Below are 25,739 nucleotides of genomic sequence, written 5' to 3' on the forward strand. Positions count from 1 at the left end.
CAAGATGTTCGCCCACCACATCTGCTTTTTTGATAGCTGCTTTTGTGATAAGAAGTAGCGCAAACTCTGATGGTCTGTAAACACAGTAAAATCCGCTCCGAGTAGGTAATGCCGCCATTGAGTAAGAGCATGGATAACCGCCAAAAGCTCTTTCTCATAAATCTGTGTTGTCATTTCCGGTCTTGAGAACAATCGGCTCTCGTAAGCAATGACATGGCCTTCTTTCATTAAGACCGCACCCAGACTACGACCACAAGCATCACAATATACTTCAAATGACTTCTGCAAGTCCGGCAAAGTCAAAACTGGTCCCGTAGTCAATTTCTCTTTCAATGTCTGAAAGGCAGTCACCTCTATGGGTCCCCACGGGACTTCTTTCTGTGGCAAGATATGCAAAGGGGAAGCAACCTCTGCAAACGTTCGAATGAACATTCTTCAAATCGGGCTAATCACGGATAGTCTCTATCTTGGCCGAATCCATTTGCACTCCTGCTGCTAATACAATGTGTCCCAAAAAGTGTATCTCTGGTAGGAAAAATTAATTTTTGTTAGCATTAATCACTAACTTGTGATCTCGTAATGCCTGGAAGACGTGAAGCAGATGATCTCTATGTTCTGCCTCATTCTTGGAGAAAACAATGATATCGTCAAAGAAAGTGCCAACAAATAGCCTGTACTCTCGAAAAATCTTGTCCATCCTCCGGTTAAATGTCGCAGGAGCATTGGTTAAGCCAAAAGGCATCACCAAAAACTCAAGCAATCCAAAAGTCGTCCGAAAAGCTGTCTTGTAGACGTCTCCCGACGCGATTCTGATCTGATGATATCCACTCTTCAAATCAATCCTGCTAAAGCATGAGGATCCCTGTAGTCTGTCGAGTATATCATCGATCCTAGGAATTGGAAATCTGTTCTTGATGGTGATTTTGTTGAGAGCTCTGTAATCGATGCACATTCTCGAAGATCCATCTTTCTTCAAAACCAACACCACCACTGGAGAGCAATACAGTGAAGTACTAGGCTGGACAAGACCCTTTTCTAAGAGGTCTTTCACTTTGTTCATAATCTCTTCATTCTGTGCTCGGCTCACGCGGTAAGGTGGCCGGTTCGGTGGTGTGCTTCCAGGTATCAGATCAATGGTATGATCTTCAGGACGAGCAGGTGGTAACTCGCCTAGTAGGCCCTCTGAGAAGCAGTCGGGCGTGACAGTGGAGAAAATCTTGGCGTTCTTTATGAAGTTTGGACATATTTGTCCTATCCTTCGCACTCAATTCTTTCATAAAGATCGAGTAAACAAACAGACTGGATTTCATTAATTTAGAAATGGCCGAAGCCGATTCAATAGGGATAGACTCGCTGTTCAGTTTTATGTCAAGTACAATGGTTCTGCCCTTCTCTGTAGTCAATGTCGCTTTCCTCGCCCGATAATCGACCACGGCGTTGTTCTTGTGGTACCAGGGAATCCCCAAGAGACATCACAACCTTCCAAAGGCGTTATGAGAAAGTCCTCATGCCCCAAATACCCCTGACAATGCAACCGAAGTTTGCCAATGACAGGTGTAATGGCTACGTCCCTGTCGGGTGCCGCTAGAACAGCCTCCGCAAGTGGTCCCATCCGATCAGGAGTGATCTCGAGCCGCGCCGCCAATTCTGGTGAAATGAAGTTGGCCTTGGCTCCTCCATCAAAGGAGATCAGGGCCTCTTGGTCTTTCACTTTGCCCCAAGCTCGACAAAGTTCTATACTGTTGTCATGATGTTGGGATCGGTACGCACATACGCACACAATCTGGAACCAGTCCTGTTTTCATCTTGCCTTTTCTTCCACGTTCCTCAGCTGCTTTGGAACTCTCAGGCCTTTCGTCGTCCTTGTCATTCTGTTCTTTCTGTGCCTTTTTAGGGCACTTCGCGGAGATATGTCCATGTTCCCCGCATCCAAAGCACTTCCCCTCCATGATAAAGCGAGCTCTCCCCCGAGGAGTAAGCTTGGGTCGTGCATCCTTCTTTTCTGGGGGGGTTGCTCTTTCTCTTTCTACTTTCATTCGTTGAAGTTCGTTCGGCTCGTTGTGTCATGACCTCATCGGTGGGGTAGGTTAGACTGCCAGAGTGAATGGCAAAACCCCGTTTCGCATGACTCATCAACTCCTGAATATGACTTCTGTTCCAAGCAGTGATCTCTGATCTTTGTAGGTAGACCCAAGGTAAACCGCTCAATCTGTTCTCTGAATGAAATCTTCTTGAATGAAGAGGCGGATAGAAAAGAGCTCCAGAATCTCTCGCAATAAGCGTTCACTGTATCTCTCTTGGTCATCCGAAGATGGTTCCAAGCAGCTCGTATATCGCGTTCATACTCTTGAGTCAACCAAGAAGAAATAAAAGCTTCTTAAATTTCAGCCATTTAACTAGCGCAGTCTTGTTTAAAAGAAGCCTGGACTACCAGGTTCGAGCATTCCCCTTAAAATAAGAGGTAGCTCTTCGAATCTTGGAGTGCTCTGAGTAGCGTCCTCCCGCGAAAGCGATGTCAAATTGCTGTATAAAAGATAGCCTTTGAAGCATCTTTATATCTTGAAAAAGTGTCAAATTTGATTGACTATCCACCTTCCTTAAACTCTCGGACTTTCTTGCTTTTATCTTCCAGAAAGTCATACTGGTTGGCTTCATAAAATTTTTTCTTGTTCGCATAAAAGTTGCCGTCATCAGAGTCTGAACTGTTTGTAGACGAATCCTCTGTAGAACTGTCACTCACTGGGCGAGATTTAGACTTCTTTGCCTTTTCTTGCCCTTTCCGAAGCGTTGTTTCTTGCTTCGCTTTTTGCCTTTTTTTTGTCTTCTTCGCTCGAGTCAGAAGAGCTAGAAGAACTGTCAGAATAAGAAGAAGAAGAAGAAGAACTGGGTACTCCTTCAAATCGAACACGCTTCTTCTGTTTCTTTGCCTTATCAATGTCGACTGACGACCCAAATAACCCGGGAAGTCTGTGCCTTTCTTTTGCTTTTTGCCGTGCTTTTTAGCTTTGTTTTGCGCGTCAAAAAGTTGAGCAATCCATGCATGAACCACCTCTTCTAATTCATTCTCTGAATATTCCTTGTGAGTAGAAGGTTTCTTGAGAGCGGGTTTCGGGGGTGGTGGTGTGGTTTTCTGCCACTGCTCGTGCACTTCTTGAAAAGAAGTCTCGCTCATATATTTTGCCAACTTCGGGTCCTTCGCAAAACTGAGCATCATCTTTGTTGCATCGCCGATCAATTGACGATGCTTCATCTCTCGTTGCTCTGCCTGAGTAGGCCGAGGCGGGCCATACTCTCTGCCGGAATCTTTGTTGTGATCCCTTCCTGCATCTCCGGATGCAGAGGGAGTCGACTGATCCTTGCGTGAAGCCATATGGCGAGGATGCGACGACGACGCGCTGGAAACGCAGATGCTGAAATCTGCGTTTTCCGGGCTGAACTGCAAACTTCGATGGATCTGACCGTGCAACGAGGATCTGCTCTGGGAAGGTGAGATCTGCGAGGTTTGGGGGTCTACTACGGGATGTGACTGCTGAAAACTGAAAACGCTGGTGCTTCTGTTGATTCTGTCACGATGGAACTGCAAAACGCCGAGGCGGATCTGCAAACCAAAAACGCTAGGGCTGAAAACTGTCTCCTTGCAAAAACGCTATGGCTTTTGTTGGTTCTGCTGTCGCTGGGACTGATCTGCAATGCAAAACGCCAAGGCTGATCTTGATTTGATGTTGCCAGGTTGCTGCAATGCAAAAACGTTGGACTTGCCTGTATGTTGAACACGCTAGGTGGTTGATGCAAAAAATGCTAGCTTGGCTGCTCCAAAAACGCTAGGTGTGGGGGGTCCCGCTAAAAAGGTGAATGTTGAACACTTTGGTTCTTGCTGCCTCTTCTGCTATAGAATGCTAGCGCTAGGTTTCTATATATTCTTGGCTTGTCAAATTGCCCTACCCAGTTCCCAACAAAAGTCACTTAAAAATAATAAGTAAAAAATGTCAAAAATAGGGAAAATAGGTCTATGCATTGTAAAAATGCTCCTGATGGGTTCTGATGGAAATCTGATGATCATGCTGTGTGCAACTAGAGGATATGCATCTAATCTAAGTGTCTGGACATGCACGGTCTACGAACAGACTAACAAAAGTGCCAGAACACTTCCTAATTTAACTGAACCAAACTGAACTGAACCCATGTCATGAAGTAGCTTGTCCACGTACACATAGGGTTAGCTTGTCCACGTACACATAGGGTTAGATGTGCATGTGACACCTTGGGTCACTTATAAACATTACAAGGGATGCTAAAAGCAGAGCCCCAAAAGCTTTCAAACTCAAAAGCAAAAGTTCCAAAAGCAATTCCTTAAAAATCTCATCCAAAAGCTGTTAAAAACAGCCAACGTAATTTGTGCAATTCCATACACAGTAGGGACTGCCACAGCATCAGCGTACTTTGCGGAGAACATGCACGGACAGTCCATCGCAAATTACGGCGGAATTTTCGGGCTGCCACGTCATCATTCAGCCACGTCATCAGCCTTTCGTTGCATTTCATCAAGAGCCCCTCGCCAGAGGGGTGCCACATCACCAGTTTGTGACAGGTGATATTCTCTCCAGTGGTGTTCCAGACAGTTGAAGATCAACTATAGTTTCGCTCTCAGTTTTGATGAAGTTCCTTCAGATACAGTTTAGCAGTGGTGCAGATCTTTGGTTCCTCTACATCGGACATATAGTTCTTTAGTAGCCTCGGCGGTCCCTTTCCTTGGACTTTCGTTGCGGCTTGGAGTTTATGGCATGTGGTATATGACGGGAGGTACATATTTTGGCTCTTCCCTCGAGGGTGGACTATTAGAGTTGGGAAATGATCCGGATACTAGTCTTTCATGCCTTTACCCTTCGTTTTTGATGCATGCTCTTTGAGCGATCAGCAATTGTACCTTCTACAGATGTTGGTTGTGCGACTTGTGAGTCAGTTGGCTTGAGGAGATCCTTGATAGAGCTGGATTTACTTTCAGCGGACAACATAGTACTTCCTAGACGTCTCTCGGGGGTAGCAATTGGGTTGTATACTGTAGGATACTATTCCAATGCGGAGTTTGTAGCAGATATCCTCGTCTACGAAACCCTCTCTTTACAATTGCAGATTGCTCACTCCAGCTTTTTGGTCTGACGTCCTTTCCATGAGCTGAGAGGGGGTGTTGGAGTTTAGGCATCTCTCCGGATTCGTCCAGTCGGTCCCAGTTTCTCCAAGGGATAGGTGCTAGGGAGTGCGGGCTGTTTTGTGGCTGTGCCCGACTAGTGTGAGGTAGGTTTCACATGTCGGGTCGTGTCTAGCCATGTTTAGCCTTGGGTTTTGGCTCAGTTCCATGGCCATCAGGCTGTTGCAGGATGGGGATATTTTCCGTGCCTTGATAGTATTTTTCCCTATAATCCACAGGGCCTCAGGTGTCACTTTCCTATTTTTCTCCCATTTCCCAGGTCGTGGGGGCTGGTGGAAAGCTGGCTCTTGGTCTCTTGGAGGTATATAGGTGAGGGCAGGGCTCTATGGGAGGACAATTGTGTGCAGGCCTTGGGGAGCACAGGGGCGCCCCTAGGGGGGTAGCGCTAGATGATGCAGAGGGCAGGTGGGGCAGTTCAGCCCTAGCGATTTCCTCATCAGCCTAGCGTTTTTCCTCATGGAACGCTGGCCACAGCATGTCTAGTGTTTTTCCTTTGGAGTGCAGATGCATGGAGGCGCTATGATATGGCAGATGCAGAGCACCTCCATCATGGTGCAGGCATACGAGAGGAGCAGATCTATGTTTGTCATGGGGCATCCACACCATAGGGCAGCCCCGATCCGGTTACTTCTCCCTTCAGATCAACCTTCTTGCCAGGAGGAGATCCTGCCAGAGCCTCGATTTCACAAGAGGCTAGGGCAGCCCATGACGAGACCGTGTCAGTGGTCTGGTGTGCAGGAGCAGTTGGCAGTGTTAGTAGCAGTCGTAGTTGTGTGTCCTCGGGTCTATCATTGGGCATGTGAGTTCTATGCCGGTCACTTGTATGAGCTGATTGTTATCAGCATGAAGAGCCTTTCCCAGATCTCTCTCTCTCTCTCTCTCTCTCTCTCTCTCTCAGATGTTGTCTCTCTCTCTCTACCTTAGTGATCTCTCTTTTCCACAGGGCCTTGTTCATGTGTTTGGCATTGCAAGTGTTCTAGATCGGAGTCGAGGTACCCACCAGATCACGAGCCAGTTCTTGTCTTCATTGCATCTTCCGTTGCCACACTGACTCTTGGGATGAGCTTGGCAAGTGCTTGGAAAGTCATGTGTCCAGTTTGCCTCTTTCGAGTCGATTCCTAGTATCCACCGACTTATAAAGTGTAGTGAGGGGCCTAAATGACTTTGAACTGAGCATAGACACCCTTTTTATGCTTGGATTTCAGTGCCGATTGGCCCGACCATCTCGTGGCGATCTGCGCTTTACGGCTACAGGTGAAACTCTTGGCTGTTGGCCGTTTCACATTGGGCATACTTGTTCGACCATTTGTGACTTCAAAAAGAGGGTTCCAAAAATTAAAGAAAAATCAAGGGAAAGAAACCAACAACTTAAGTTTGTGGTTGCCACAGCCTTGTGACAAGAATTTCTTCGAATTGGGAATTTTCAAATGAATCTGATATATATGTGCTCTCATGTAAGGAGCGTTGAGTGTATGATTAAACGAAGAAATGATTGCAGCATTTCGGTCTTGTGATTCCAGATGAGATGGACATGATAGCAATAAGAATTAGTCAAATTGGACATGAGTGAGATTTGGGATAGATCTAGATGCGATTGCTTAACACATTCGTGATAGATCGTGATTCGATATCTCGATGGTCTTTATGTGATTTGATTTGAATGTGATTTGAATGTTCAGTGATTGTCGTCTTTGTGCAAGTGCTGGATATGTGTTGTCTAGTGCGTCAATGCTTAGAGTCAATGTCTACTAAACTGGTTTCTGGCTTGTGTTTGATTTTGCAGGTGCAATCGAGGGCGATCACAATTTTTTCAAGAGGGGGGTATGTTACTAAGTGATGTTGTGGCATGACCAACTGGCAGAGAAATGGCCGAGTGGACAAGAGAAACTGAACGGACTAACTTGAAGAACTTATGTAGCACAGGCCGTGGGGCCCAAAACCCTAAGAGACAGAAGCTTGAACCCTGAAAGGAATTTTTGTAAAATGCGTTGACATGTTGACGTGGTAGATCGTACGAATACTGACATGGCAGGTGTCACAAATTGTTGACGTGTCAAAGCCCCGAAGAATGGAGTCAACTTGCAGATCCCGGCCAAGGGGCCTAAACCCTAAGAAGAACAAGTAACAGAAGAAGAAGTCCTACCAACTTATGGGGACCCTGTCCGATGGGGCCCAAGTGACATAAAGGAATTAAAATAAAGCAAGACCCACCAATACATAGCTCCGATTTTCCGACTGTTGACGCGGCTCAACTGTACGGATTTCCGTGTTTCACGTTGACAATGCTGACGTGTCAGATTTTCGCAAAACGTGCTGACAGGTTTTGGTGCTTTTTGGACCAGTTGCTTTTGCATTTGAAGCTTTTCACTGTAACTGCTTTTCAGGCCAAGGGCCTTTAAATATGAGGTTAGGGCTCATTCTCTTGCATGCTTCCTAGAGAAGGTGCAGAGTCTGGAGTACCGACTTGTAATGTGTTGATGCAATATAAAGAAATACCGAAAGGGGCACCAAGTTTTGGGGCCAATACTCTCTGGGGTGGAATTCCGCCAACTGTGTCGCGTCTCTCTCTCTCTCTCTCTCTCTCTCTCTCTCTCTCTCTCTCTCTCTGTGCTCGTAACCCTAGATCTGCCTTGCCTCGCCCTCCTTCACGCTTTCCCAAGCCTCCCCCTGGGCGAGGGACTGCCCTGTGGGGGGGCGTCAGCCCCGACCTCAACGAGGCTCGACTTCGCCCCGTTGCCGCCCTGCCAATGAAGCGCGAGTCTCTGTTGCACTGCTCGCCCACGGTCCGCCGGCGCCACAACTGAGCTCGACTCTGTGCTGCAATGCTCGCCCACGAGCCCGGCGCCACAACTGAGGCTCTTGCTCTGCCAACGAGACCTATTGCCATGCCCGTGGGGTCCGCTTTGTTGCCCCTGTTCGTGAAGTCCGACTAGCTCTTGCTCTGCAAACGAGGCTCGAGCGCCCATGGCTATGAGAAAAGAATTATTACTGCACCTTCCAAGTAGCAAGTAAAAACAGTGCAACCATTTTTTAGCACAAGCAACATCGGCATAGGTTCCCTTGGGTGCGTCTTTCGGGCAACAACCATGGTCACTCGAGCCTCATCTCGAGGTAAGCTGACTTTTGCAGGGGTTGTGGCAACACCCCCGAAGATGGACAACACTGCCCGCCTCCAGAATGAAGTCGAAAGGCTCCGCAAGGAGAACGATGAGCTGAAACAAAGACTGATTGTCATCGAGGCTAGGCTCACCGTAGTGGAGAACTGCAAGAAGGAAGAGATAGAGCAGATGGAAGTCAAGTTTAACAAAACAAAGGCAGAGGTAGAGACCTCTCTCACCAAGACGGTCAAGAACCAAATGTAAGAGGTCATCCTTCACAAGGTCAACGATCGTGTGGCGTCCATGTTACGCGAACGACAACGACAAGATGATATAGCTCTCAATGTCGGCATTGGTGGGCTCCCAAACGACTGGAAAGGTGATGGGGATCTCAAGCTCGAGTCCTTTTCTTGCATCCAATCAACAACCCACATGATACAGTGGGATTTAGCCACAATCAACTCCATTACACACGAACATCGTATTAACCATGCAATCATCACTTTCAAGACCAAGGCGGACCGAATCAAACTCCTCGAGCAATCGAGGCTTCTTAAAGACACTAAAATTTGATTTGCAGAAGACCCTACTCTCGCCCAACTCAAGCAGAAGAAGGCCGAACTACAAAAGACGCAAGAGGCGCGCACGGCAGGAAATGGGCAGTTTATCGCGGAGGCAAAACCACTATCCAGGAGTTTCGAACTCCAAAACCGGCTCCCCCTTCATCCACCCCTCCTTAGGCTTTGTCCATTCTATCTTCTCTTTTCGTTCACCCCTCGTTGGACCCTCAGTCCTTAACTGAGATGTATCTGACAATCCCTCTGTACGGTTTTGTGTTCGGTCCCATAGGTCATATCTGACCTCCATGGACGATAATTCAATCTCTCTCTCTCTCTCTCTCTCTCTCTCTCTCTCTCTCTCTCTGTGTGTTCAATTGTTATTGAAGTGCTAAAAGTCTGTTCTTTTCTATTGCCACGTGGTGCGCGTCTTGTGACAGTGGTATCAGAGCATCAGGCGTGTGCTTTTTTGAAAGCATACTGGTCCTACCAAAGAGCAGACGGAGCAAACCGGTGCTTTCAAAAGTCTATTGGAATTTTATTTGAAGTATCTTCCGGTCATGGCCCCGGACTTATTAGCCACTCCCACCCTCCGTCTTCACCGCTCATGTCTTACAGGGCATAAGCCATAAAGATCACTTGCAAGAGAAGGATCTAAGATTTGTTTCGAGCTAGTGTTTTTCTCAGATGCAGTGCCATGCAGATGTTGATGTTTTTAGCTACCCTGCCGCACACTCCAAGGACTTGGCAAGCTTTCAAGAAAATTTTTGCCCGAAGTTATATGGTTCTAACATCTTTCTTCGGAGTGCAACTCTTGGTAGACTGGGGTATCCTGAAATGCTTGCCATGGAAACCCTAGCAGATTATAACTTGAAATTTCTCGACATCTCTCAGTAGATATCTCTTCACGAGCTGATGACCTTGGAGGTTCGTTGTGACTGCAATGTCTAGGGACTACCGTCGTCGCCAGAGGAATACTATCTGTTCAAGAGCTGATGGACGATACTGTGGTCGGCTATGACCTTATGGAAGGAATCTAACCCTAATTTTTGGTGCAGGTTACAGTGCCATTGTTGCTAATTGGACTATTTCTTACTTTTAATGATTAAATTTTTTTAATGAAATTAATTTCTTTTTATGAAATTAGGATATTTTAATGTGTACACTAAGAACTGTTAAAAGATTGTAGCTACAGGAAATGCCATCAGGAACGGACAACTCTGATGTGTCATTTGATGGGTGACGGTAAACATCGCGAAGGAGTTTCTGTAAGTTCGGTGGAAAGGGCCGGGTTACGGGTGCCCCTGATGCGTCACATGATGGGTGACGGGTGCATCAGAAAGGGGGCCTTACGTAGGCTAAGGAGGAAATCCGAACTGAGTAAGAAAGTACGCGTAAGAACGCAAGCACAAGAATAAAGATGGGTTCAATGACGCTTTTTACGAAAAGCAGGAACGGTCGCGGGAGGACAGATGTTTTCCCGCGAGGAGTCTGTGTCTGCATTGCATCTATGTCGTGTCCTGCACCCGGGGACGCCTGGAATGTGTCTGTGTAGCATTGTTTTCACTAACTGAGTGATTTTTTAAGGTTTGAACAGGTTCACACTTTATTTTATAAAGTGACCGGTCACTTTTAAGTGACCGGCCCCTTTATTAATAAAATAAAGCAAGCAGGGCTCTTATAAAAAAATCCAGCGCTAATAGCTATGCAGGGGGCTGAATTGCGATCTCTCTCTCTCTCCTCTTTCTAAAAAACGCGATTTTCTCTCTCCTCTCTCTAGAAAACGCGATTTTCTCTCTCCTCTCTCTAGGAGCGCCGAGTTCTGCTTTTGGACCCCTATTCCTACCGGGTGTCGGACCCTATAAAAAGGTAGCCAGCGTTTCAGTTTGGAGGAGGCGGAAGCAGCAGAAAAGCACCAGCGCTAGGATTCTGGAGCAGAGACTGGCGACGGAAACTGCAAGTGTTCGCGTGACGACTGAGCACGGAGGTCGATTCTCCGAGCAAGAAGCGACAGGTATAAGGTGTTGATACGCTTTGAGAATTGTTGCTTTGTGTGGTTTGTTTTGCAGGAATCTCCTGTTTTACGGGAAGGCCCTTTACGGGAAGTACGGCTTCACGTCTAAGTCCCTTACGGGAAAGTACGGCTTCACGCCTAAGTCCCTTACGGGAAAGCACGGCTTCGCACCTAAGTCCCTTACGGGAAGGAACGGCCTTGTGCCCAAGCTCCTTACGGGAAAGCAGGACCTTCGGGTCTAAGATTACAGAACGGAGGGGTTTCCTCGTGTTCTCGTGCTTGTATAAGAATTCTCCCTGAATAAAAGAATACTCTTTACGGGGGGGGACCAGCCCATCTTCTGGTCCCCAATACTGTGTCGATCTTCTCCCTTCTCTCATGTTTGCAAAGAATTATAATTTTCAGATTTTCTAAGTGCTCGTGTACGCCCCCGTTTTGTGATAGCCATGCAGATGTTGATGTCTCTTTAGCTACCAAGCTGCACACTCCAAGGACTTGGCAAGCTTTCAAGAAAGTTTTTGCCCGAAGTTATATGGTTTCTAACATCTTCCTTGGAGTGTAACTTTTGGCAGAGGGGGGTATTCTGAAATGCTTGCCATGGAAACCCTAGCAGATTATAACTTGAAATTTCTCGACATCTCTCAGTAGATGTCTCTTCACGAACTGATGACCTTGGAGGTCCGTTGTGACTGCTATGTCTTGGGACTATCATTGCCGCCAGAGGAATACTATCTGTCCAAGAGCTGATGGAGGATACTGTGGTCAGCTACGACCTTATGGAAGGAATCTAACCCTAATTTTTGATGCAGGTTACTGGATGGAAAGTCAATCGACTTTTGGAGCTTGACTGATGTCGAGATTGTTTTTTTAAGTTTGAGTTCTGTTTGAGAACTTGTTTGGTGATCCTGTTTGAAATGGATGGTATATCGAAGTTATATGGTTTCTGACATCTTCCTTCGGAGTGCAACTTCTGGCAGAGGGGAGTATCGTGAAATGCTTGCCATGGAAACCCTAGCAGATTATAACTTGAAATTTCTCGACATCTCTCAATAGATGTCTCTTCACGAACTGATGACCTTGGAGGTCCGTTGTGATTGCTATGTCTTGGGACTACCATCGTCGCCAGAGGAATACTATCTGTCCAAGAGCTGATGGAGGATACTGTGGTCGGCTACGACCTTATGGAAGGAATCTAACCCTAATTTTTGATGCAGGTTACAGTATGGAAAGTCAATCGACTTTTGGAGCTCGACTGATGTCGAGAAAACCTTGGAACGTCGCAGGCCGATGCCTGGGGAGCATTTGGTTGTATGCTTGAACCTCCAAGTGACGTAGACTGCGGTCTGGGGAGCAGCGTTTGGTTCTACAGTCCTCTGAGCTCATGGCCCGGACCCTTATGGTTATTTGCGGGGGGAGTATTGAATGATTGAAAAGTGTTGCTTTTACTCATGGCCCGTATCCTTGTGGTTATTTACGGGGGGAGTATTGTTGTTGTTACTCATGGCCAGGATTTGGATGGTTATGCGGGTGGAGTATTAAGAAGTCCGAGCAATGGTTACTCTCAGCACCTCCAAGCGACGCAGGCTGCGGAGGGAGTATTGAATGATTGAAAAGTGTTGTTTTTACTCATGGCCCGTACCCTTGTGGTTATGTACGGGGGGAGTACTGTTGTTACTCGTGGCTCGGACTTGGACGGTTATGCGGGAGGAGTATTAAGAAGTCTGAGTAGTGGCTACTCTCAGCACCTCCAAATGACGCACGGATCTTTTAGGTTATGCAGGAGGAGTGATGAGGGAGTCGTTGAACAACTCATGGCCCGGACGTGGATGGTTATTTGTGGGGGAGTGCTCATCGACGGCTTTATGTTTCTATGTCTTGTAACATGCATATGTGAGCATTTGTGTTGCATTGTGATGTGCCAACCACTGAATATTCCTAATTGGATGAGATTGCCTGGGTGTGTAATTTTAGTACATCAAGACACCCGTGGAAGATCAGTCCGGTCTTGGTGTGATGGCTAATTTTACTACGCCAGCATATCAAGAGTTCCGAATTGGACGAAAGGAGAAGCCAACTCCTTGATCGAAAGAGCCGAAAGGAGAAGCCAACTCCTGTAAAAAAAACAAAATAGCAAACTGATTGTCCCTCGGAATGACCCTTGGACATTTTTGAGCTAACTTGAGTTGTTTTGCAGATATGCTGTAGTCGCGGACGATTACTCTCTTTCAAGAAGGGCGAATGTCACAAACTGCTGACGTGTTAAAGCCCTGAAGAATGGAGCCAACTTGCAGATCCCGGCTGAGGGGCCTAAACCCTAAGAAGAACAAGTAACAGAAGAAGGAGTCCTTCCAACTTATGGGGACCCCGTCCTATGGGGCCCCAATGACATAAAGGAATTAAACTAAAGCAGGACCCACCAATACATAGCCCGGATTTTTCAATTGCTGACGTGGCTGAACTGTACGGATTTTCGCATTTCACGTTGACAGTGTTGACATGGTAGATTTCTGCAAAACGCGCTGACAGTGTTGATGTGGTAGTTGTACGGATTTTCGCAAATTGCGCAGGCAGATTTTGGCCCTTTTTGGACCAATTGCTTTTGAGTTTGAAGCTTTTCATTGTAACTACTTTTCAGGCCAAGGGCCTTTAAATATGAGATTAGGGCTCATTCTTTGGCATGCCTCTTGGAGAAGGTGCAGAGTCTGGAGTACCGGCTTGTAATGTGTGGATGCAAGATAAAGAAATACCGATTTTGGCGCTTTTTGGACGAGTTGCTTTTGAGTTTGAAGCTTTTCACTGCAATTGCTTTTCAGGCCAAGGGCCTTTAAACATGAGGTTAGGGCTCATTCTTTGGCATGCTTCCTGGAGAAGGTGCAGAGTCTGGAGTACCGGCTTGTAATGTGTTGATGCAATATAAAGAAATATGGAAAGGGGCGCCAAGGTTTGGGGCCAATACAGTCTGGGTGGAATTCTGCCACTTCGTGTCGCGTTTCGTCTCTCTCTCTCTCTCTCTCTCTCTCTCTCTCTCTCTGAGTTCAGTTGCTATTGAAGTGCTAAAAGTTTGTTCAGTGTGTTCTTTTCTATTGGCACGTGGTGCCCGTCTCGTGACAGTAGGCTTGTACAGATATCCGCGTTTTGCGTTGTTGGTGCCACGTGGCAGGTTGTGCACATTTTTGCAAATTACGCTAGCTGCTTTTGGGAGTCTCCAACGCTAGCTTCTTAAAGCAGGTGCTTGCAAGGGAAAGTGCTTTTGAACTGATTGCTCTTAGGGCTCTGCTTTTGGGCATCCCTTGTAGTGTTTATAAGAGCCCTTGGGGCCTCGCTCTGCAGAGCATCTGGACGCAGAGTCTGAGAGCAGTTGCAAGGTCTCTCAAGAGTTGTACTTTGCAATGTTAATGGCAAAGAAATACCGAAAGGGGCACCAGTCTTAGGGGCCAATACTTCCAAGTGCGGAACTCCACGGTGCCGTCTCTCTCTCTCTCTCTCTCTCTCTCTCTCTCTCTCTCTCTATATATATATATATATATATATATATATATATATATATATTAAAGTTCAGCGATTTTGAAGTTTCTGTTTGTGTTGCTGTTGATTTCTCGTTTGGAGTGTCCAAGCCTGGTACAGCTACTGCCATGTCAATAGCCCGTAAAACGCGTTGTAAATTTAGTGTTTCCGCAGGGCCTACCACCACGCCATCAATATCCTAGAGCTTACGTGAAACTTTTGTTAGATTTACACCACTCTGTTGCTTCGCATAGGTCTATGACATACTTGTACGGCTAGTATGTCTCTGGGCTGGCCACCCATGTATTGGTTGCACCTATGTCCGGCTGCCCAGATTTGGGACGGCCGTCGGCCCAGTATGGACTCCCTTGGGCACTCATATATATATGGGGACAAGGGGGTACCCATTATAGATATCATCTGACATTGTATGGGTCTTCTGCTCTGGTAGTCATGGGGAGCTGATCGCCCCCTCTTCCCACATCTTGCGTTTGTGTTTCTCTCTCTCTCTCTCTCTCTCTCTCTCTCTCTCTCTCTCTCTCTCTCTCTCTCTCTCTCTCTCTCTCTCTCTCTCGCGCACGCGCACTCACATGGTATCAATCACCAGCGTTGAGGCGCTTCTTCCGCATGAGGTCCTCCCTCCCAAGAAGAAGAAGACGACCAGCCAACGTTTTCCTCAAACAACAGCGTTTTTGCAATTTGCCTGCAAGAGGGGGTGGCGCCACCTTCTGGAGAGCTTTCATCGTGGCGGAATGCTTTGCCATCTGCGTTTTTGCAGGAAACCTTCAGATCTGCTGTTCCCTCTGCTAGGGCTTGGACCCCTTTTCCTCGCCGGAAATGTCCCTTCTCCATTTGTGTTTTTGATCCAAATCTGCGTTTTTTGGACAGCTGCTGCGTTTATGCAAAAGGAGGAGAGCGCACAGTTTCTGGACCTTACAGATCTTGCTATCCCACTCGGGTTTGCATCTGGTGCGTTTCCATCTCAAATCCTCTTCATCTGCTACAGTTTTCAGCCATAAACACCTGCTGTTTTTCCTCTGTTTTCAGCCTATCACAGGTTGTTACATTGATTCCCCGCCCTCCCTACACCCTCTGCACCACTTCGGACCCTGCCGAGAGCGTACGAGCACGCTGAAAATGGCTGGACAGCAGCATTTTCATCACCTTGCAGTTGCGTTTTTGGGTGGACAGCAGCCACATGGTTTGTGTTTTTCACAAAGGATGAGGTTACCTCTTGCCAGGACACCATCCGATTGGGGTCCATGCGGTCTCTCAATGACTGTTGCAGTACACGGTATCTTCGACGTTGGCTTGATCATCTACGGGTGTACGATCCTTGGGAGATCCATTCATTCTAGCCATCATTTGGCAGTTGCACACTCCAGAGGGGGTGGTTACCCGTGGTTTGTTTTGGACACACCTATGCACTCATCAGAGGAGTTCAAACGGGATATGGCCATGCTCATGGCATATGGGATCACAACATTCCCAGAGAAGACACCACCATCTTGGGTGGACAAACACTTACCACTTGACCTCGACGCGTGAGATCACTTGCTTACACAAGAGCATCTACATGGACTTAGGGAGAGGATCTTGGATCTCTTCTTGGACAAGGTCATTGCTTGGATCTACAGACTGGAGTGGGACTTCAGTGCTTTGGACTCTCTTGGAGAGTTTACCCGCAAGATGCGGGAGATCAGACATCTTGCGACTACATCCGGAGTCATTCGGAGCTTGGCTTGGATGTTAGTGCAGTTGCTCTTCTACACTCCTGATCATTTGGATTGCTACCTTCAGAGTTGCTTACACTCACCCTTGGTAACCTTACAGCAGACTTATCCCCCGACTTGGGCAGTAGATCACTCCCAGCTCATTTACATGGAGAGCCACACCGAGATGGGGTTTGGTGGCGTTGTTGGAGTGGGTTCTGTTTTTTGGTTGACACTGGAGGATTGGAGGCAAGAGATACAACCAATACAGTGCAGACAGTTTGGTATGGCCTTTCCTCTTCTCAGCGGATCTTCACAATGCAGATTGCTCAGTCTGGTTTCCCTTCTTCGTACAGGATGATTACGGTGCAGACAGCTTGGTCCGACCACACCTCTTATCAGAGGCCCTTCTTAGCGCAGGCTGTTGAGTTTGACTTTTCCCTCATCTTGGATTACCCTACCTACTGACAGGACACCATTTGGTGGTGGTCCGTGCGGTCTCCCGGTGGCCGTTGCAGCTCACGGTAGCTTCTACAGTGCAGACTACTTAGTCTGACTTTCCTTGATTCGGAGGACATTTACGGCGAAGATTGCTACATCTGGCCTTCCTAGAGTTATACACAGCTAGGTTACAGGTTACAGGTTCATGCATTGACATGCTTCTGATCGTTCTCATGACGGTTGTTGGGCTTCCTCGTTTTCTCCAGACGGTTTGACTATAGATACCACAGATCCAATTGAGCAGGGCACTTGCATATCTATTGGCACTTCTATTACGACAAGGAGTTGTTTTCACACTCAGTTCGGGACCTTCATGCAATACCTTCACACTACATTGGCGAAGTACAACAGTTTGTTACATTGCTCGTGACGGCACTTTACCATGGAGACCTCTTGGCGATCGGGACACCCCAGACTACTCCTACACTCGTGGAGTTTGCCGGAGTATTGTCCTTCAGTGCCTCACATCTTCGACTTCATGCGGTTTGTTCAGCATCCGGTGTTGAGGGGGGGGTGGTAGATTTACATCACTTTGCTGCTTTTAGTGCTAGGCTTCATTATGGCTGAGTCTGCTCTTGATCTCCAGAGTCATGGCAGAAACTCAGTACGTTGAACTTTGTGTTGATGTATGCTCGTGTGTGCGTGTGCATGTGTGTCTGTGTGTGGTGTTGTGTTTGGGAGAATATGTTAGTACCTAGTTCTACACCCACTATTGGACAGTGACGATGTTAGTGGGGATGTCGTGGTATTTAGTCAATACTATGCATGATGGAGCTGATGGTTATATTGTCTTGTGGGTGACTACCATGGGTCTATACCTTGCACTTCCCTTTATGGGTGAATCTGGGCTTATCCTAGATTCATCTAGTTATATTTTTTAGTCGTATAGCGGACATGCAGACTTCATATTATGAAGTTTTCGTCCGAGTTACGACCAGTTGATATTGTGCTAATTCTTTCTATCTTTTGTGGTGCGTATGCCCTATCAATTACCTCATTTTTGTGCTAATTTTTCCGATTTATTGCTTCTTTTAGTGCTAGGCTTCATTATGGCTGAGTCTGCCCTTGATCTCCGGAGTCATGACAGAAACTCAGTACGTTGAACTTTGTGTTGATGTATGCTCGTGTGTGTGTGTGTGTGGTGTTGTGTTTGGGAGCATATGTTAGTACCTAGTTCTACACCCACTATTGGGCACTGACGAGTTTAGTGGGGATGTCGTGGTATTTAGTCAATACTATGCATGATGGAACTGATGGTCATATTGTCTTGTGGGTGACTGCCATGGGTCTATACCTTGCACTTTCCTTTATGGGTGAATCTGGGCTTATCCTGGATTCATCTAGGTATATATAGGTCTACGACTATACTTGTACGGCTAGTATGTCTCCGGGTTGGCCATCCACGTATAGGCTGCACCTGGAGTTTTACACAACTTAGCCACCTGGCCACACTGGGTTACACGTTCATGCATTGATAGGCTTCCGGTCATTCTCACGACGGTTCTTGGGCTTCCCCATTTTCTCCAGACGGTTTGACTAGACACCACAAATCCTATTGAGCAGGACACTTGCAGATCTATTGGCACTTCTTTTACGTGAAGGAGTTGTTTTCACACTCAGTTCAGGACCTTCACTCAGTACCTTTACACTGCATTAGCGAAGTACAACAATTTGTTGCACTGCTCGTTACGGCACTTTACCATGGAGATCTCTTGGCGGTTAGGACATCCCAGACTGCTGCTACAGTCGCGGAGTTTGCCGGAGTATTGTCCTTCAGTGGACATTGCAGTTGACATCTTCATCATTTGCCTCACATCTTCGGCTTCATGCGGTTTGTTCAGCATCCGGTGCTGAGAGGGGGCGTTAGATTTACACCACTTTGCTGCTTCACATAGGTCTACGACAGACTTGGTACGTCTAGTATGTCTCCGGGCTGGCCACCCATGTATAGGCTGCACTTGGAGTTAACAAAGCTTAGCCACCTGGCCACACTGGGTTATAGGGTCATGCATTGACAGGCCGTCGATCATTCTCATGACGGTTTCTCGGCTTCCCCATTTACTCCACACGGTTTGACTATAGACACCATAGATCCTATTGGGCAGGACATTTGCAGATCTAATGGCACTTCTTTTACGAGGAGGAGCTGTTTTCACACTCAGTTCGAGACGTTCACGCATTACCTTCACATTGCATTGGCGAAGTACAACAGTTTGTTACACTACTCGTGGCGACACTTTACCATGGAGATCTCTTGGCGGTTTAGACACCTTGGACTGCTGCTACACTCGCGGAGTTTGCCGGAGTATTGTCCTTCAGTGGACATTGCAGTATACATCTTTATCATTCTCCTCACATCTTCGGCTTTATGCGGTTTGCTCAGCATCCGGTGTTGAGAGGGGGTGTTAGATTTACACCACTTTGCTACTTCACATAGGTCTACGGCATACTTGTATGCCTCTTGGCTGGCCTCCCTTGTATAGGCTGCACCTGGAGTTTTACACAGCTTAGCCACCTGGGTTATAGGTTGTTATGTGCAGCGGAATGAATGTTTGCACTTTGCTCAAAATGAGTGCTCCGAAATGTGCTCAAGGTTCCTTTTGTTCTTATGGAAGGTAGAGCCTTCCGTTCTTAATGAGAGAATGCTATGATCACAAACAAAGTGAATGGACACTGTGCGTGCAAGTGTATGAGACTGAGAGATAGAGACAATACGACACCAGAGACGTTGTAAAACCCTCCTCCGAATGCCCCACTCTATGGTGAGAGTGGTCTACTTATGATTGCACAAATCTCACAATGCTTGGACTTGCCGACGATGTCGACGACGATGAGGACGACGACGAGACGGGCTGAAATCTGAAAATGCTAAGGGCTGAAATCTGCAAATCTTGTATCTGCTAAATTTTGACTCTATGTCGGAGATGATGTCGACGACGACGATGCGACGACGACGCGCTGAAAACGCAGATGTTGAAATCTGCGTTTTCCGGGCTGAAACTGCAACCTTGCGAAAACTGACCATGCGGCGAGAAACTGCTGCGGGAAGGTGAGATCTGCGAGGTTCGGGACTTTATTTGCGGGTGCTAACTGTTGAAAACTGAAAACACTGATGTTCCGTCGCGGTAAGGTTGCAAAACGCCGGGGCTGATCTGCAACCAAAAACGCTAGGGCTGAAATTCTGCTGTTGTCGCCGGTTGCTTTGCAAAATGCAAAACGCTAGGCTACTCTGAGGTTCTGCTGTCGCCGGAATGTGCAAAAGCAAATCGCTGGCTGATTTGGTGATGAAAACGCTAGGTCTTGGCTTCTGCTCCAAAAACACTAGGTCTCTTTGGGGGGGTTTTGTTGAGAAGGTGCCTGTTGAGCGTGGAGCTCCTGTTGCCTCTTTTGCCAATTAATGCTAGTTTAGGTTTGCTTATATACAAACTTACTCAATTTGCCCTACCTACTTTCCAACAAAAGTCACTTATAAATAATAAGTGAAAAATGTCAAAAATAGGTAAAATAGGCTAAATGCATTAGAAAATTCCCCTGAAGGATTCTGATAGATTCTGATGGGAATGCTTATGATCATGCTGTGTGCAACCAGAGGATATGCATCTACACTAAGTGTCTGGGCATGCACGGTCTACGAATAGACTCACAAAAGTGCCAGATCACTTCTAAATCTAGACTGACTTGACTGACTGAACCCTGATCATGTTGTAGCTTGTCCACGGACATATAGGGTTGGATGTGTCACGTGACATAGGTTCATGCATTGACAGGCTGTCGGTCATTCTCATGACAGTACTTGGGCTTCCCCATTTTCTCCAGATGGTTTCTATAGACACCACAGATTCTATTGAGCAGGACACTTGCAGACCTATTGGCACTTCTCTTACAACAAGGGATCGTTTTCACACTCAGTTCGGGACCTTCAGGCAGTACCTTCACACTGCATTGAAGAAGTACAACAGTTTGTTACACTGCTCGTGACGGCACTTTACCATGGAGATCTCAGGCGGTCGTCGGGACACCCTCGACTGCTGCTACACTCGCGGAGTTTGCGGGAGTAATGTCCTTCAGTGGACATTGCAAAAGAGATCTTTATCATTGGCCTCACATCTTCGGCTTCATGCGGTTGTTCAGCATCCGGTGCTGAGAGGCGTTGGTAGATTTACATCACTTTGTTGCTTCACATAGGTCTACGACATACTTGTACGGCTAGTATGTCTCCGGGTTGGCCACCCATGTATAGGCTGCACCTGGAGTTTTACACAGCTTAGCCACCTGGCCACACTGGGTTACAGGTTCATGCATTGACAGGCTTCCGGTCATTCTCATGACGGTTTCTGGGCTTCCCCATTTTCTCCAGATGGTTTGACTAGACACCACAGGTCCTATTGATCAGGACACTTGCAGATCTATTGTCACTTCTATTACGACAAAAAGTTGTTTTCACACTCAGTTTGGGACCTTCACGCGGTACCTCACACTGCATTAGCGAAGTACAATAGTTTGTTACACTGCTCGTGACAGCACTTTACTGTGGAGACCTCTTGGCGGTTGGGACACCCAGATTGCTGCTACACTTGCGGAGTTTGCCGGAGTATTGTCCTTTAGTGGACATTGTAGTTGACATCTTCATCATTTGCCTCACATCGTCAGCTTCATGCGGTTTGTTCATCATACAGTGTTGAGTTGGATTGTTAGATTGACACCACTTTGCTGCTTCACATAGGTCTACGACATACTTGTACGGCTAGTATGTCTCTAGGCTGGCCACCCATGTATAGGCTGCACCTTTGTCCGATCGCCCAGATTTGGGACAATCGTTGGCCCAGTATGGACTCCTTGGGCACTCATATATATGGGGCCAAGGGGGTACCCATTATAGATATCATCTGACATTGTACGGGTCTTCTGCTCTGGTAGTCACGGGAGAACTGATCCCCCCCTCTTCCCACATCTTGCGTTTGTATATCCCCCCCCCCCCCACGCTTTTGCACACACGCACTCCCACAACTTAACTATTTGTATGAATCTATAGTTTCCAGATATGTCGATGTAGGACTGATTTGCTTAGTATAAAAGCATACGGCTGACGCCCTAATACCATTGTAACCGCAAGGGTACCATCTGTCCCATCGAAAGGAACATCTGGCAAGAGACTTTAGTACTTAAAGACCTGATAGAGAGAGAGAGAGAGAGAGAGAGAGAGAGAGAGAGAGAGAGAGAGAGAGAGAGAGAGAGAGAGAGAGAGAGAGAGAGAGAGAGAGAGAGATGAAAAGCCCTTGGCTTTCAATAACCAAAAGGTTAAAAGTCAATTGCCTTTTCTTAGAATAATTTGTCACCCCAAGTGCCATGTCAGGAGACCGTGATCTATGACATAAAGTCTGCCGCGAGTCACGGCGTGTTTTGTGGGAGGGTGCAACTAGATTTTGGTTTGCTTCTCAATTGCGAGTATTGATTGACTCTATTTCAGAATCCTCATATCTAGTATGGTCATGCCACATTATCCATTTGTGATAGTGCAACTATAATTGAAGCTCAAGGATTTTTAGGTACATTCGTCTTCAACTTGTTTGGATACCACCTCATGCACATGTAGCAGATCCACTTTATCGGTTGTTGAGAAATAATCAAAAGTTTCAATGGGAAGAAGAGATTACAAAAGCCATAAGGATGTTAAAGAAGCTACTTCTTTCATCACCTACTTTGAGGAAGGTAGACTATGCGTGTGAATTTTGAAAGACGTGTGATTGTGACAGTTTTAGGAATTGGATGGGCAATAGGGAAGGATGATGAAGAAGGAAACATATATGTGGTGAGATATGGTACTAACGTTTTGAGTTATTGCCAACAAGATTATGCACAAGTAACGACGTGAGTAGTTACAACATTGAATTGTGAGAAAGAGTGTTTGATTGGGGTATTTGTGGTTGTGGAAACACATTGTTATCTCTCTTTGGAATGATTACAAATTGTTGGACTTTTGACATTGCTATGTTGCACTGGATTTCCTACATTAAGTCTTTAAATCCAGAGTTTAAGCATATTGTTGGGAAGGAGAATCCAATGGCAAAGATGAAGAGGACATGGTTGTTGAGGGAGATGATGTAGGTACAAAGTTTACTCTATTGATCTTGTTGTATGTGGTTTGGCAACTTCACTTGAGCCATTCAAAGAGGAGTTGCATGAGGCTAAATGGTTGCTTATTGCGCTACTTGAGCTCTTTGGAAAGACAAAGAGATTGGCTTGAAAAGGAATTGAGGATGATAGCATATGGGTACTTTTTGAAGAATGGGTACTTGTGGAAGCATTTAAAACAAAGCGGTGGAACACCACAGTGAGTAGTATGTAATAAGGGCACTTGAAATGAAGCTCATCAAGGAGTTTCATGAGAGTGTATGGGTTGGAGACAGAGGTATATGTGCAAACCTTCGCCAAAATGAGAGAAAGAATTGGTGGAAAGGCACGCACAAAGATGTATCTCATTTTGTGGAATCTTATGCTACCTATCAAATGTATTCAGATGCAAGAGATTGTGATGGGTATCAAACTTGCTCTTACTAATACTTACTATCCCAAAGGGAATGATAAGTTTGATCGTGGGCATTCTCCGTCCTCAAAGCTTTGGCTAAGGCTTGCAATGGTAAAATGGGAGAATGGCCAAGCTTATTGCCTTATGCTGTGTCACTGGTTATGTGCCTATTGAGTTGATGTATGGTCAGAACATAATACTGGTTGAGGATGTGATTCCTACATAATTGTATTGCCTTAGCATGAAAGAATTTAATAGGGAAGACTTTTTTGCTTTGCATATACTGCGGGATAAAGATATTGAGATTGCTGTACCAATTCAGGGTTTCTCTCTTCCAATGTACCAATTAGGGATCTCTCTCTTCAAATAAGCGTGTGGGCTTGTCTATGGAGGTGCTAAAGCTTCCATGAAATCGCCTTGACAAAGAACTGAGAGAGGAAGCTAGGTTTTTCATGAAGGGCAAACTAGTGCTGTTTTTGGATTCTTGTACAAATGGGTTTGAGGCTACATGAAATTATGGAACACACATGAGTTTTGAGTTGTTTTTTTGCATGTGTCCAGGAGCATTTATGGTTGAACTGAAGTTTATGTTCATTGTGCAATTTCTCCCTTGAATAAGTTGTGTGAGTTTGTCACGTTAGCTGCGAACTCTCACAGTCAGGGGGCCCAGTGCCTTTTCCTCTGTACTGTGAACATCTCGACAGTGTGCCGACACTCGTGCAATTGACAGAGGTCACTCGTGCAATCGACAGACCTGCTTTTGCCTTTGGCAAAAGAGAGTTGAATGGCGGAGTCGGTGGCGTGGGGCGAAGATGCTTCACGGGAGTCCCTCTGGAGTGGTGAGGGCGAGTTCTCCAGTCACTGAGTGTGTGCGTGCAAGAGAGAAGAAGAGGAAGTGTGACAAAGGGCAGCTTGGAGCGGGGTGGGAACTGTGGCACAAACTGCCGCAGGGTTTCTGGCATGAATCACAGATGTGCCAGGGGATGCTGGGGTGGGGGCGTAAAAATCAGCTCGCAGTGCGGTTCTGCCATCTCATGTATCTTGGTCCAGTGAGGAACAGTCCTTGGACACAATGTTCTTTCAAAAAAAAACATTAGTTTTGGTGGAGCTCTCGGAAGAAAATCAGTTCTCCACATCTTTTGAGGAGTCTGAGTTTGTTTCTAAGTTTGTTATTTTCTAAAACTAGCTTGGTTCTAGATGAGAAAGTTCATTTGGACGTAAAAGAATATCTGTGCAACTTTCTGATTAGGTGTTTATCTGAAGCTTTAAAAAAAATAAAAAAAAATAAAACTCGCTTGTTTCTAAAGGAATGTTATGTGAAAATTTGTTTGTTCCTAACACAAGATTTATGCAAACTCAATTCACAGAAAGGCCATTTCTAAGCTAGAAGAGACCTGAGATTGTTATGCTACTGTGAGTTCAATAAAATGGTCTGCACTTGTAGGTGACGGGACCACCGGAGTTTTTAAAAGATACAGTAGGCTCTGGAGGTGGTAACCAGGCTCGTTCGAATCTTCGAAAACTGCCTTATGGCTCCAAACTGGCAGCTTCGCGTACTCGAAAAGAACTTCCTGCTGGTAGAGTCAAGTTTTTACCGCCAGTCTGCCTGTCCAGCCAGGACATTTGTTGACACCACTATTAATCCATTTTGGTATCATCGTTGTTTATTAGGTGCGGTTGTGGAGGCAAAGCCACAGGCAGGTGCTGTAATAGATCAAGGCAATCAGGCAACCAAAGAGGAGGCTCGGAAGCCACCTGAAGATGCTGCAAAACTCCTTGGGTTAGAGTTGTGTTTATTTGTTTTCTAAGAGATTAATGCATGTTTTGTTGTTTATTGGTCGAGATTGAATGCAGGGTGTGCGTGCAGTGCAGTGTTCCTAAAACCTATTCAGCTGCTAAAGAAGGTCTGGTTTGCCCTATTTGCAAGGACCGTCCAATGAGTATTGATGATTTGAGCAAAAGAAGAGGATCCAAAATGAAGGACAAAGAACGGAGTAAACGAATGAAGGGCCAATCATCTCATGCTACCTGGAAGAGTGAGACAGAAATGCACTTGAGGCAGCAGTTTGATTAATGATTTATGCATGTCTTTTCAAACGAAACTGGAGATCTACAACTGAAAATCTTTCTGCCAAGGGGGGGCTTGCCAGGAAAGAGGATGCGCCCACCTTCATAAGACTCACACAGACACTGTTTGGTGTACCAAATGGCGAACGGGGTATTTACTACAGGATTTGAGATGCTAAGTTCTCCATCTGGCAACCTGGCACCACATCTCTTCTCACACAGCAACTCAGGACAGCAATCAGTCATGAGGCTTTGTTTCCATAAGTACGTAATCTAGGTGTAAGCTTGTGGCCATTTATAAACAGCAGGCTGTTGTAAGTCGAGCATTGCGATTCTCTTGAGCATGAAGGCGTGAACGGCAACATTTGTCTGCCAATGTTTGCCCATTCAGATTCTCTTATAGTTCTAAAAACTTAAAAGGCCTCAATATGAGGGCCGATCTTTGTCTACAAATGTTGGGTTTATTTTCAGTTCGAACTTTTTGAAGCTTCATATTTTTGTTACTGATGAACTTAGTAAAGTCAAGTGTTATGCCAGATCATGGGTTATGTTTG

The 25,739-nt window shown here is 46.2% G+C and overlaps 1 protein-coding gene across 1 annotated transcript in view; it reads left to right on the forward strand.

The window, feature by feature from the left end:
• The window catches only part of LOC147432790 (plant/protein), a 56,037-nt gene extending 30,709 nt beyond the window's left edge, over nt 1-25,328 (forward strand). Inside the window, exons 3-5 of the mRNA XM_086492605.1 lie at nt 24,563-24,695; nt 24,790-24,898; nt 24,973-25,328. Coding sequence (XP_086348731.1) covers nt 24,563-24,695; nt 24,790-24,898; nt 24,973-25,192 — 462 coding nt within the window. The 3' untranslated portion in view covers nt 25,193-25,328. The remainder of the gene's footprint in view (nt 1-24,562; nt 24,696-24,789; nt 24,899-24,972) is intronic.
• Nucleotides 25,329-25,739: the final 411 nt, after the last annotated feature.

Source organism: Adiantum capillus-veneris, chromosome 20 (genome assembly GCF_014529385.1).
Source record: "Adiantum capillus-veneris isolate H3 chromosome 20, ASM1452938v2, whole genome shotgun sequence".
In the NCBI taxonomy this organism is placed as follows: Eukaryota; Viridiplantae; Streptophyta; class Polypodiopsida; order Polypodiales; family Pteridaceae; genus Adiantum; species Adiantum capillus-veneris.